This window comes from Canis aureus, chromosome 1 (genome assembly GCF_053574225.1).
Source record: "Canis aureus isolate CA01 chromosome 1, VMU_Caureus_v.1.0, whole genome shotgun sequence".
Taxonomy (NCBI): Eukaryota; Metazoa; Chordata; class Mammalia; order Carnivora; family Canidae; genus Canis; species Canis aureus.
The window spans coordinates 48427149-48441943 of record NC_135611.1 but is presented as its reverse complement, the minus strand read 5'-3'; the positions used below and the strand labels follow the sequence as shown (position 1 = coordinate 48441943).

Here is a 14795-nt window from a genome sequence, read left to right as displayed (position 1 = left end):
GGCACAGTGAGTCCCCAACCAAAGGGGGCAATGTACACCTTTGCTAATGGACTCTCCTGGAGTAGAGTCGATTCGATCACCATAAAGGCAATCTCTCATTTCATTTTTCGTTTCCATACCACCTTTTCCTCTCCCTTCTTGGTTTTTAATCCAGATATCTTATATCAACAACTAAACCTTACAAAATATAAGCTGACTCTGCTAACAGACCTTTCATGCAAAAAAAAATTCATAAAGCTGAAGCAAAACCAATCAAACAACCAAAACCCCAAACCCAAATTACTACGTTTTGCAAACTTCAATCAGTAATGCTAACTCTAAAAAATCCGTTGTCAGATTTACAGATACGCAATTACATATAGCTGGTCACAGAAATAGCTAATGAGGTAAATTACAGAATTTTCAATTACAACAGGTAGAAAGGAAAGGAAAATAAATTGCAGTATATTTCCTTATAAGAGCTTCAGCCACTGGCATTGCTGTTATGAGTAAATCAGGAGAATCAATTTTAAAGCTGAGGTTACCGCAAGTTTGTGCCCAGCAACAGCTTTGTACGCAATAACCTACAATCTAATTAACTTGGAAATAAATTATCCAATCTAAATTGCATTTAGTTCTTTCTATAAACAGCCCAATAAATTTCCTAACTTCCTTCCTAAATGTCCCTGCCTTTGGACAACTTGAATAGCATAGCACAGAAAACATGTGATTTTAGAATCATTACAGAAAAAAATTAGGTTGGTGCTATCTATATAATTAATGTTGATTTTTAAATAGCTTCATTATTTAGCTTTATAATATTGAGGCAATTTTTTCAATGGTTGAAACAGATCCCCAAATGAAAAAAAGAATAATGTACTAAAATGCTGAGACACTATATGGGTATTTTTCCTCAAAGGAAGATAAGCTAAGCTCCCCTCTTATCTCTGAGCTCCAATCAGTTAAAATTCAACACCTATTGCTAGTTTCACATTACAGTTGATGAGAACGTCTGCAATGGCTGAGGCCGCTCAACCTCTACCATATTTTAGGCACAGTGACGATCAGAGAAATGGAAGACAATGTGGTCTTTGACTTCAAGAATATAAGTAGACAAAAAGTGTATTAAGTATCAGAAATATCAAACATCCCAACGGGATGCTTCACAGAGAAGCAGTCATTGGCACTTTACAAAAGGAAGTAACTGGGTTAGCATTAAGGATGATGGATTTCCCCATGCTGAGATTCCTTCTACATTCCTTGTAGAAGGAACAGAATATTAGCAGGAGGGGTATCCTGAGTCAGACAGAATAGTGGACAATTCTGAATGTACCTGGAGTTTGTTTCAGCACTTCAATTCACAAATATTCTAGTAAATGTAAAAGCCTTATTAACTGAGAAAGAGCTGGAAAGTCCCACCCTCTCTTACACTTATATTTTTAGTTAGGCTAGGGTCAGAAAAGGCAGCATGATATCTGACTGAGAAGGCACCTAGCCTACTGGTTCAAACTATCAACAGAAAGAATTAAAGAAAGCATATGTTCACAACTGTTCATAAATCAATCCACCAAGCAAATATTTACTGAGCACTTATAGGCAATGAACTGGCAGTTTCAGTTTTGTAAGATGAAAAAGTTCTGGAGATTGGCTAATGTACTGAAATGTACACTTAAAAATTATTTAAAATGGTAAATTGTAAGTCAAGTGTATTTTTCACAAATAAAAAAAAATATATTTAAATAATGAATGTCTACAACTAATTACAAATTTCCCCAAATCAGGTATATCTGCCTCTTTGAGCTGGGTAAGGTTAGGATGTAAGACTCTAGAGTTTGTTATCACCCCTGTCAATCTTCAACTCACTGTCAGGCCCATCTCCATTATACCCCACTAAGAATTTCATCCTCCGGGGCAGCCCAGGTGGCTCAGCGGTTTAGTGCCACCTTCAGCCCGGGGTGTGATCCTGGAGACCTGGGATTGAATCCCATGTCAGGCACCTTGTGTGGAGCCTGCTTCTCCCTTTGCCTGTGTCTCTGCCTCTCTCTCTCTCTCAGTGTCTCTCATGAGTAAATAAATAAAATCTTTAAAAAAAAAAAAAAAAGAATTTCATCCTCCATGAAAGCTGATCCAGATAAGAAGTGAACTGATCTAAAGATCTCTGGAAAATAAAAATAAGAAACGGCTACCTGTGCATACTTTCCTAAAGATCTTTAAGCCTTTTTTTTTTTTTTTTTTAAGATTTTCATTTATTTATTCATGAGACACAGAGAGAGAAAGAGGCAGAGACACAGGCAGAGGGAGAAGCAGGCTCCATGCAGAAAGCCTGATGTGGGACTCGATCCCAGGACTCCAGGACCACACCTGAGCCAAAGGCAGACACTCAATTGCTGAGCCACCCAGGCATCCCAGATCTTTAAGCCTTTTTACCTACTGTTTAATAATAACTTAGTTCAAATGTAAAAGTCATTACTGGCATAAAAACCAAAGTCAGAAAGAATAAATGAAGATTCAGCACACACTTCTTTAAGTTTCTAATTTCTACTTTGGACTGATAATAAACAGCAGCTCACTGTTTACTCACTGTCCACTCTTTTGAGTGGAGAATGTTAAGAAAGTATTCTGGTTAAAGGCAAAAACTTCTTTCTCCCTTATTTTTTCTGGTTTATACTCCATAATTTAATTAAGGTCAAAGAAAGACTAAAATCTGTTGAAGATAATTACAGTAAGGAAAACCAACTTTCAGTATTTAATGGAGTTCAGCATCACAATGAATGTCTTGACACACATCCTTACTTGCACAAGCGTGTCCAGAGTGAAGATGTGTTCCCCCCGGACATTGTAGAACTTGACCATAGCATTCTTCAGAAGTGGGCCATTGGGGAGGTCACCAAGCTGAGTTTGCCGTTCCATACCAGCGACGGCCAAGAGGTCTCCCTGTGTGCACCACTGGGTCACCACCTCTGAAATCACAAAGAAAATGGTCAGCACGATGACATGACCCTCCCTGAACTGTCATATAAGTGGTTTAGAAAACAGAGCTGCTTAGCAAATACGAGGTGGTTCTTCTGCTTTTTCTCATGAAGACAACAGCTACTCATTTCTCTGAAGATAATACAGACTCTGCTTAAACAGGTGTCTGTTACGGGATGGCGAGCGCAGCTCCTCTGAAACACAACTCTACCAGGTAAGACCACATATGATGAAGCCAGCATGTTAAAGGTCTAACTCCTTTAGACCTTTAGAGTGTGAGAGCACAGGTAAGATGACTAAATCTATGGCTCTCTCTCTCCTGCTTGTGCCTCCATCCCTAGAGCAGACTCCGGGGTTTACAGATGCAAAAAGTCAAGAGTAAAGTCTAAGATTCTATTCATTTGATTTCTGTGCACTCTTGGGCAGATAAGGTTCAGATAAAGGACATAACTGCATATGAAGGCCTTGACTTTTATTCCACATTGGGATGTTGTGGGGGCTTAGAAAAGAAGATAAACACTTCTGTTGGATGGGAGTGTTGTCAGAAATGTTCACTCTGGAGAACCTATAAGCCATTTCAGTACCTATAAAAAATGTCTATGAAATAGTCTAATCCCAACATAAGCAATTTACTTATTCTGGCTGGTAAAACAAGCTATTCGTACTAATAGGATTATAGCATAGTTCTTCCCCATCAAGACTTGAGAACCCTATCTGGCTCTTACAGAGTCTGCTGAAATCCAGAAGTCAGAGGTCTCTCTGAGAAAGGCTGGCCGGAGCCTAAAGGTGCTCTGTCACGAAAGGACGAACTTCAGAGCCAGGTTTAGAAGCCAGCAGTGCCTGCGCCTCATTAGGTCACATGCGACCCCCACAGCGTTCTCTTAGTCACATGCAATGCCAATTTTGACACTAATAACAGCACATTCCGAGGTCTCCAGTGTTCCTGACCTCCTCTGAAAACCGGACAGCAGTCGGGGGACAGGATGGCTCCCACATCCCTGGAAGTGAGAGCTTGTGTATCAAGTGAGCCACTGAAAGCTGGAGACGGAGGCAGCAGAGGACTGAGTGAAGGCAGTTACAGATAACCACAAACTGAAAAACACTCTACAATCTGAGATAGTGAAAACATTGGTAAAAGGAGTTTTTTTCTTTTCCTTTTAAAAGGATATGAAGAAGGTTACATACAAACCAGGAAATGAAAAATAACTTAAAAGAATCAATTAAATATCCTGGTGTGTAAGATCTAAAACGAGACAAGAGGGGGAAGCTTGAGGATGTGTGCACATACTTCAGTATGCAATAGAAACCGAAAAGGCTCAGGGGTTCCACTAAGAAGTCGGCTGTGATCATGAAACTGAAATGACCTTCTCCAGGTTATAGTTTTTGGCAGCACAAAGATGTCAAAAAGAGGAGCAGCTAACACTGACACATACAGAAGACAAAAGCACAGAGCCTGTCGTCGTTCAGGACACAAGCAGCACTGTGGCTCTGCACAGGTGAAGAGGCCAGCACCCAACTCCCAAGGCTCCTCCACCAGCCTGCTTCAGTCAGGGAATGAATGAGTGACATACCTGTACCACTCTTTGTGCTATTTACTTATTTTAATAAGATTCTTTGAATCCTGCTACTCAGTAGTTTTTCCCAACAGAAAAGTGGGCTGCTGCCCCTGCAGGGCTGGCCCGGACACATAGTCCATTCAGACACTGCTCAAAGACTAAAGGCTCTGCCCCCAATGCTGGCGCCCTTGGTCCCAGGTAAGCCTGAGTCCACATATCCCCATGCAGATGACTGGGGATTTCTTTAGCGCAGTTACCAAGTTATAGTGAGGCAGCTATGGTCGCTGTGGGGAAGCTGTTCTTTAAAAAAAAAGAACAAGTTCCATGGGAATAACTCCATTTCTTGTTCTGTTCATTACACAACCAATAGCATCAAGTGCTGCAGCAACATGTATAGCCCTGTGACATGCAGCATAAGCCACTCCTGATGTATATACAATGGGCACACAGTCACCAGGGGAAATAATCTTTCCAGAAAACCCTGACACAAAGAATTCAGGAGTGAAATTAAGAAAGAAAAACTGGATTTGTTCAGTGTCAGCCAGGGGTGTGTGAGTACTTCCAGAGGGACTGAATTCCTAGGGCAGGAGTTTAAAATTCTCATAAATTACTACAGAATGAAAGAAATATTCACTTTCTAGATTTCATTATGATAAAGAAGGATACAGAAGCCTAGATGTGGTCAGAATCTTTTCTGTCCCAGAAAGTTTTTGAAGCTATGTCCATCTTATGTTAGAATATAAAATAATCCCCAATACCGTTGCCCAATCTTTCAGTAATGATTTTACAATTTTTAAACCTCTAAAAATTCACTTTAAAATACAAGCCAGAAAGAACAAACTAATGCTTTATTTAGTAATCCTCTTTTCACTTTTCCTAAGGCTCTTAGCAGTGGGTCTCTGGGCATGTGTGTGAAGTTACAAGGCACAAAAGAGGCTCATCTTCGTAAAGTACCAATTTTTCTTGGTGACTTTTTTTTAAGGTAATCTCTATGCCCACTCTATGCTCAGGGCTCAAACTCACAACCCCAAAATTATGTCATATGCTCTACTGGCTGAACCAGCCAAGCATCCCTTTACTGATGATTTTGAGGTGTTTGTCGATTTTTAGTCTCTTAAACATTTTACACACACAAAAATTAACATAGGCACACTATTTTACTTTAGTCAGACTGTCTTACAGATCTTTTATGCCTGGAGGGTCAAAATTTTACATACAGTAAGCAATGAGAAAATTTGGTGCTTTTGTGTTAACAAGAGTCCCTTGTGTGGGATTAGTGCTGGGTCAAAAAGAGGCAGCCAAGTATTCCTGGAGAAAGAACAGTGCTCTTATTAAACACCACATGTATTTGACCTGCTAGCTAGAAGTCTGGGGTTCACAGGGGCCTTTGTTCCTTGGATATCTATGTTGATGAGTCACCTTTTTATTAGTCACTAGATATATGTGTACTTGCATTTGTGTACATGGATTGTGCACTGAGAAGGCGAAAGTGATGAGCACATGAACAAAGTAGGAAAGTGTGTGATGGTAAAATAACACGTACTTTTTTTTTTCTTTAATAACAGTGCTTCTGGTGAGTGTACTAAGGACAGAACAACATTGGCACATACTCAATGAGGATGATGGGTACAACCTCTATCAGTCAGAACTACCAGAGGAGACAGGACCACTGACCAAAACCATTCTACTTCAAAATCAAAATCCCCTCTTGACTTTCTTAGTATATTCTACGCAGTGACAAAAGGAGGAAATTCTGTATAGCAAAGGAAATAAAACCTAGGAGTTTAAATTCTTTGATTTTAAAACAAATGTGTGGTGAAACGACCAGTGCCTTTGAGAGCTTTACTTTACTATATACAAGAGAGGAACTGGCTAGGTCAGAGAATTTCTGAGCTTATCATTCTACTGTTTTTCCTTGAAGGGTAGCAGAATATGCCACTTTGAAATATGCCATACTGGCATAAAAACTATTTTGAGCTAAGCAGCAGCAGATACAAAAAAAGCTCTCTCCTCCCCTCTGCTAAAAAGCAGGATGTAAATTTGGGAAGGCCCCCCCTCCCCCCCTCCCCCCACCTCGCCCTCTGACCAGGAAGGACAGAAGTTAATACTGGAGATATCTCTAGATCCTTATCAGCCCACAGATAGGACCAGGAGAATCTATATGACAAATTTCAGGAAGGAGCCCTATCTTCCACTAGACCTCTATATGTTTACCTTCCTACAGTTTGCTGTCCTAGAAACTTTAAGTCCTTTCCCTTTGTTTTGTCACTTCTCCATAAACAGATTATTCTTTTGTTAACATGCTTTATAAGCCCAAGTTCTACCCACCCCTTTGAGTTACTCATCTCTGAACATTTTCACTGGTAAGTACAATGCACGTGCTAATAAACTTGTTTTTTTTTTTTAAACTTGTTTCTTTTTCACCTGTTAATCTGTCTTTTGTCAGTCTAATTTACAGGGTCACAGTCAGAGAACCAAAGATTTCTAGAGGGAAAAGTCTTTCCTCCCCTACATTATCAAGGAAGAGATAGTAACAACAAAGGATAAAATCCCCAGATAAGGTGAGCTAATTTATGGTTCACTGTGTGATAAATAGAAGTCCTCAAAGTTGGGATACTATGTAGATTTTTTCTTTAAGGTAGAATTTCCTCAGTTTCCACAGGTAAGCAAGATAGCAAAGAATTTGAAAAATTTGCTATATAAAGAATACAATGGAAGGAGTATAAGCATGCTATTTTCAGTCCTGCTCAGATACACAGTAGGGAACAAAGTTCAGGACTCCAGGACTAGAGGCAAGTTCTGATGAAATTAATCAACTTGGTTAAAGGTTTAAAAAAAGTTTTCTCTTTTAAGATTTTATTTGAGAGAGAGGGAGAGAGAGAGAGAGAGAGAGCGCGTGTGCACAAGTGATAGGGAGGGGCAAAGGACTCCCCGCTGGGCGAGGAGTCCAATGCGGGGCTGGATCCAGGACTCTGAGATCATGACCGCAGCCAAAGGTAGATGTTTAACTGACTGAGCCACCCAGGAGTCCCTAAAAATAGAATTTCTAAAGAAGAGCTTGGATTACTAACTATATGTGAGAATTTATGATGACTATCCTGCAGTTTGGCTCCACAAAGGTCAAAACCTTCAGAAAAGAACACAGAGAAGCCCAAGGAATTTAAGTTCACCATCACTACACACATACGCACACACACACACACACACATAATACTCAGCTTTTAAAGGAGCCCATTTGTGTATGTGTATAAACACAGACTTCTGCAAAGTCCATGTCCCTCAGGAATTTAAAGACGAAGTAATTCCTTACAATTATAGTTTTGAGACAAAATGGGACATTCATAAAAGGGAGTAGAACTTCTAAAAATATACAATTTTAAAATAGAATACATACTTGGGGGTGTGCAGACAGGTATAACACATTACAGGCAATCAACAGTTAAGTATATGGACTTGTGGTCTCTACAGGCCTGTGAGTCTTGAATCATTCAGGCAAGAAGCACCTGCTCCAACTCTCTGGTTTGAGGGTCAGTTCTGAATGACAGGGGCAAGCTGAACTGCAGTTTTGGGTTTGCCCTTGACCTTCCATTTAGAGTATAGTGGGTCCCTTTATTTTTATTTATTTATTTAAAAAAATATTTTCTTTTCCTTTTTTTTTCCCAAAGATTTTATTTATTTACTCATGAGAGACACAGAGAGGGAGAGAGAGAGAAAGGCAGAGACACAGGCAGAGGGAGAGGCAGGCTCCATGCAGGGAGCCCAACATGGACTCGATCCCGGGTCTCCAGGATCAGGCCCTGGGCTGAAGGCGGCACTAAACCGCTGAGCCACCCGTGCTGCCCAGTGGGTCCCTTTAACTTTGAGACCAGAGGCAGTCCAGAAATTCCTACATCGCACCATTTAATCCTGAAGAGACAGAACCGTTTTTCCAAAGAACTCATCAGGGTCACAACATAAGTAAATATCCTCAAACTGCAAAATTCAGAACGCACCAAATGCCTACAGACAGCGATTTTCTTGAGATAACAGATGTCTTAACATCTGTCAGGAAAGTGTCAGCACTTGGAGGCTGATGTTTGCATCAGTGTCTCAGTCTGGCAACTGTAGAACCTCCGTAGTTTGCTGAGGTAACTTTACCACACAACGATCAGTTCCTTAATGAGTCTCAAAATAACCGGGGCCCTTGTGAGGCTGTGCTGTGTGTGATCTGCAGCTGCAGATACTGTACAGGTATAATGTCAGCCAGAGGCAAACACCACACACCTGAAAAAGGATAATTCTTGTCGTGGTAGGAAAAGAACAGAAAGACGAAGACCATCAGGAGTCCCTGGGTATCGGCTTGTCAGATAAGCAGAGAAGCGAAAGGAAATGGCTTTCATTCACAGACTCCATTAAGCCTGGAAGAGGTCACTGCAGAGGGACGGGCACGGATAAGTAATGGGTGTAGGATGCCCACTGGAAGGCAAATGCACACAGGGCAGATGTGTGGGCCTGGGGTCACATGCGGCCTTCTGTACCTTTCAGCCCCGAGCGGATGACAGTAGGAGACAAGTCATCATAGTTGTTCATCAAGCTGATGTCCCCCGAGGTGAAGCTGACAGTGAGCAGAGGCTTGATGTTCTGCACCGGGATGGGATATGCTGCTGGACCATCTGCCGGGACAAAAGGGCTGAGTGAAGAGAAGGCGATGCACACGTGACCCACATCCAGAGCATGCTACTGCAGTCTTGTAGCCAGTCTGAGAAACTGCCTGATATTGCAGATCAGACTCTGGACTGGGATGTCACTGAGTAAGGCAACATTTGCTATGACTCAGGAACGACACAAGGCCATCAGAGGGATGCTTCCCAGAGAACTCTGGAATGAGAAGCAGGGTGGGGACAGTGAGCCCTGGAGGTACCAACTGGGGTCCCTTGGGCTCTGTTGTATGGTGGTGAGAATATATGTGAAAAGATTATTAACTTGTGTATTAATGTGTCATGTTTCTACTAATGTGTAACCATAAATAATTTTAATGTCATAACGTGTAAGGATGGTAAGAGGGATGAAAATGGTATCTTAATCCTGGTCCAATGCACAGAGAAAAGTTGCTTTTCAATGCTATTTCTCTTTCATTGAACATTATAGGAAATGAGGAGCCACAGCAGCCACCATGAGTTCTTTGTTAAGTGTTTATCATGAGACACCCCCAAATCTGGAGAGAAGGCCAAGGTGGGATGTGTCTCATAAAGAATTCTGCTATACCTACCATACACAGCCAGTATGAAGAAAATTCTGCTTTGTAAGTTCAAGGAGTACTTGTGGATGCTAAGGATGCTGTGATGGGTCATGTTCTGGAATTCTCCACATGTTTCAAAAGTAAAAGTCAGTCCTTTCCACAGGCCAGGATAAATCAGGGTTCTTTCTGAAGAATCCCAGAGGCCTCACACCCATGCTGAGTTCATCTCTGGCAGTCATGCAGATTGGGCCGGCCTGACATCCACACACTCAGCCCCCACTCAGCCTCACTTGTGGAGCATTCCCAGTTGTGACTTTCCTTTGCTTCACTTTAAGATGCTGTAGGTACCTACCTCTATGTGCAAATTCCCTAGGCCATCAAGAAAAACCCTGTTATGTGAAAGGCAAATCCCAATCTTCCTCCAAATTGCCCCATGGCTCTAAGAAGGGAAATAGGTTAGAGAGGCAGCCAGGAACTAAATTCTATTCTTGGACTTATTCTGAACCCGCTTTATAAACTTGGGTCTCTGGATCTTCCTATTTGTTTCTTCCTATTATATATACATGGGGCTAAGTAAACTTGCATTCAATAAAGCTCTGTTTTAAAAGTATGCTGAAAAGTACCCAATGTTGTAAGACACTGACTTTATTACTACGAGGCTGGAGAAATGATCAACACCTCACTCAGGGCTAGGGTCCTACTAGGAAAAGGTACAGTTATTTCTCAAATGGAAGTACTCTCTCTTCCCCCAAGCTCCACCCATCCTGAAACAGTACCAAGCATCTGAAGTTTCCTTCATGTGCAAACACTGTCTTCTCCTCCAACAAATGACTAAATGAATATGTGCTGTCTCTGGGAAGCATCATGTATTATATCATGTCTGGGACAGAAGACGACAAAATGAGAGCACTCCAAGCACCAATGGAGATAGATGCTGTTGGGCGGGGGGGGACAAAATTAAAGAATATTCTTTAGACCAGCCCTTCATAGGATGAACATGCTCACAGGCACAAGGAAGGGAGAAACCGTCTAGCCTGTCGAGGGCGCTCAGTGAGCAGCGCGAACACAGCTGTGCATGCTGAGAACAGAAATACTGCAGCTGTATAACCACGTCTAATCTGCCACGATTTCATAACACATTTTCCTTTAAAAAAAGAGGTATGGAGTATTGGGGACGAGCCCAAACCCTGAGCAGACCAGCGCTGAATGCTGCTGTTGGTGATGGGCAGCGTGACCATCAAAGGCTTCTGCCAGTGTGTGGATGAGGATGAGTGTGTGTGTGTGTGTGTGTGTATGGGGGAGGTCTCTCATACAGTTGAGGGATAAAACATACTGCGAAGGTGAAGGAGGCTGGAATCTGAAATTACCCCCATTGAGAGCCTGAAACTTTTCCTTGCTGCTCCAGATCTTAAAGAATTGTTTGGCAATGGATCTAATCTAACCATTTGAGGCTTATGGGGGCAGGAGACAGGTTCTCCTGAACTGAGAAAAGAAAGTTTTCGTCTGAAATAAAGACGACGGAGCACGGATGGCAGCCCAGCATACTGGCCTGCATTACGGGCAGAACTAATCCTTTTCTCACATAACTAAAGCTACAGGCTTTAATGACATTAGGGATTTCGAACACCACAGATTAAGTTATAGTAATAGCACAGCATTTCTCATCTCCAGCTCTCTTTATTCTCATTAAGCAGCTAAGACCCACAACACCCCAGGGACACAGAAAGAGTCATTTCATGTCTAGTGAAACCTAAGCCAATGGAGCTTCATCAACCTGCGCGGTGATTCTGAGAAAAGGGAAGGCAGAGGGAAGATAGCCGAATCAAGACCCAGACGTTCCGCCATCCTGCCTTGCGCATCTCCAAGGCCCTCCTGGTATGTCAGGGTGCCATGCAGTATGGTGCACCTTCGCCCTCCCTCCTCCTCCTGCTGGCTACCTTGGGGCGGGGAGTAGTCGTCCGAGTCGGTGTCGCTCTCACTGCTGTCCTCCACCAGGAAGGCAGGGTAGTTCCAGGACATGCTGAGGATGCCATCAGACTCGTGCAGGAGGACGTGGGCCAGCATCCTGCCATGACAGTCCATGACGATCACCTGCCCATCAGCCGTGCCAAACAGCACCTGCAAGCAAGGATCGGGACCCTTGATGGACGAGGAGAAAGGGCTGCAGTTTCTGGCAAACCCTGTCACCTCAACTTGCTTAGAAGGATAAAACGTATTTAGGACTAAAAAAACAGAGCAGTTAAGTAACTGAGGCGATACACAAAGCATTAAGCACCAGAAACTTAGCTGGCTATTATTGCAAGAATTTTAGTCCTCTAATATCAAAATGTGACTAATGGTAAAATAAACATATTTGTTAGGTTGTATGGATATTTACAAATGATATCAGCAAAATCACTGCCTTACTTTTTGTGGGTTTTGTTTGTATGTTTGGGTTTTTTGGTTGGAGAAGGAGGGTTAAGAAGATGATATGTATTTTTCTTGAAAAAAAAAAGCAACAGTAGCAAAGGTTCAGTAAGAATTGCTCAAATTTAGAAGAAAAACTTCAGCTGTGTGTCTGACAAAAGAGAAAATATATTTGGTTATATAAGCAGGTTATCTAACCACATTTGGAAAGAAGAGGCTCTTGAAATAGTTTGTCTAATGTTTTATTTAACTAAGAATAATACTGGTATTAATGTATTAATTAATCATTAAGGTTCTAATGTATTAACAGTATTAACACATTCATTGAGCGTTTACTTTGTGCTAAGCACTATACTAAGAGCTTTACCTCATGTGTTGCCAAAATAATCCTGGGAGGTAAGTACCAGCATTGTCGATAATGGAGCTCAGATGGGCCTGACACCTTGGTGTGTGGAGGAAGGGCTGCCCCAAGGAGTCCCCCTCACTTCACCTGGCCCTGGAGCACACACGCAGGAACATGCTGCGGGTGTGGGCAAACACACGGTCAGAGTTAAAGCATGGAGAGGGCAAAGAAAGGGTTAACCCCCATCCATCAGTGCAACAGAGAAGCATCTCACAGCCGCTAGAAGTCCCTGGCATGAGTTGTGCATTCTAGCTGGTTCATTCATGAATGACACCAAGGGGGTGAACCAAGGGGAACCTTGGGGCCATGGAAAGGAGGAGCTCCCCAAGAATATAACATGTTCTCTTCTGCTCTGTGTGTGTGGCTCTGTACTTTCTCCATCTGTTGGCATATTTTTTAATTTTTAAAGGATTTTTATTTATTTATTCATTCATGAGAGATAGAGTCAGGGACACAGGCAGAGGGAGAAGCAGGCTCGCTGTGGGGAACCCGATGTGGGACTTGATCCTGGACCCTGGGATCATGCCCTGAGCCGAAGGTAGATGCTCAACCACCCAGGCATCCCACATCTGTTGACATTTAAAACTTTTTCTTTTATGTTTACTGAGATCTGTGCATCCATCAGCAATGATTGTAACAAGCATGCAGATTCTTTCCATTTTATAGATGTAAAAACAACTTGAGAAGTCAGGTCAGTTGATAAGCCCATTAAGTGATCAGGCCACTGGGCTATCTTACTGGAAAGACTAGGATTTACACAAAGGTAAAGTTATTTAGAGCTTATTAGGTCCTTGCCTCTTTTTGCTAAGATTTGGACATTAAACTCCTTGGGAGCAAAGACTATCCACAGCTGTTCCTCTTGTACCTAACAGCTTTGGGTACAGAGGGCACTTAATAGTATTTACTGTTAAATGAAGGAAAGTCAGAGACCATCAAAAGGCATTTTTAGGACATAAATCCTGATGATTAAGACAGGTGAATTGCAAAGGGATGATATATTTCATTTAAGTAGTAAAAAGCTCACAGAATTTATAGATCTGTTTTTGAATGAACTGACTGTCCATCAAATACTCCTTTAAACATGTCTACATTTTAATGACTGGGGAAAAAAGGGGCTAAATCGGGGCAGTGAGGAATCTATTACTGCACTTGGCTTAAAGAAAAAACAAACTACTAGGAATACGATGAAACATTGTATAAGTTGAATTTTTGGCTGCCAATGGAGAAAGGAGTATCGGCTGGCCTGTCTGCCAAGACCTCAGTGATACAGGCTCGGAGATGCAGGACTAGGGTTCCCATATCCTCCTTCATTTGCTCATGTATGTTTTGAAGAACGGCTATGAATCTTGGTGCTGCATGAAGGAGTTATTTTATCACTAATGACTTTTGTTTCTAATAAAGATAGCTTGTTAGCAGGCCACAGCCAACCGTTCTTCCTCACAAGTACTCACAAGTACTATGCATCAATCCCAAACCAGTTCCCACCCTCCATCCCCCATTATAGGTTCACATTACCCTATCATCTTCCACTGGCGCACACTCATCACTACTTTCACTTATTGCACCATTGTTTGATTTCTGTCTGGCTTGCATGCTTATAAGCTTTTCAGGGCATGGCCGATGTGCGCTCTGCTCACTCCTATCTCCCCAGGGCCTGTCAGAGTAGATGACACATGACAGGAAGTGCTTGTGAAGGAAGGGAGGAAAGGCCTCTGCTTTGAAGTATCTTTTGAGTAATGTTCACATTTTTCCATTTTGGAGAAGAACAGATATCAGACAATAGAACAGACATCTAATTTCTGAATAGAAGAGGATGGGTGATTTAGTGAGGCATCAGTGTGCAACATTACACTAATGCCAGCCCCCAAATTCTCCACCATGAATCACTCCCAACTACAGCTCTCCTGGGAAGATAACACACTATTAAGATCAGAGGGAAGGGGAAAAGCAGTGGTAACAGCCTAGTTGTCAAGCAGTGATGGAGGAAGTTACTCTGTTTGGGAACAAGCCTGTCACAGATAACTGGAGAACACTGATACAACATGAAATCAGATTTTTAAAAATCTCTATTTCAAGTTCTTTTCATGCCTAATCACTTCCAATGAGACAAAGCTTATGTGAGTGAAGGACTTTAAGAGAACAAGGCAGAAAAGTCTAATAATAATGAATACACAGTAGGTACATGCACCCATCTCTGTTTCCACTCCTTCATGCTGGTGCTCAAGATAGGCTGGTGCTGGCTCCTTCTTCCCAGATCTGTCTC

General features: G+C 42.0%; 1 protein-coding gene across 5 annotated transcripts in view; it reads right to left on the bottom strand.

Moving 5' to 3' along the window:
• Positions 1-14795, bottom strand: part of TULP4 (TUB like protein 4) — a 224972-nt gene that overhangs the window by 28243 nt on the left and 181934 nt on the right. For all 5 annotated transcript variants that reach the window (XM_077898513.1, XM_077898548.1, XM_077898530.1 and 2 more), the window contains 3 exons: positions 11661-11841; positions 9023-9157; positions 2773-2939 (listed from right to left, as the gene is read on the bottom strand). In XM_077898513.1, coding sequence (XP_077754639.1) covers positions 2773-2939; positions 9023-9157; positions 11661-11841 — 483 coding nt within the window. The remainder of the gene's footprint in view (positions 1-2772; positions 2940-9022; positions 9158-11660; positions 11842-14795) is intronic.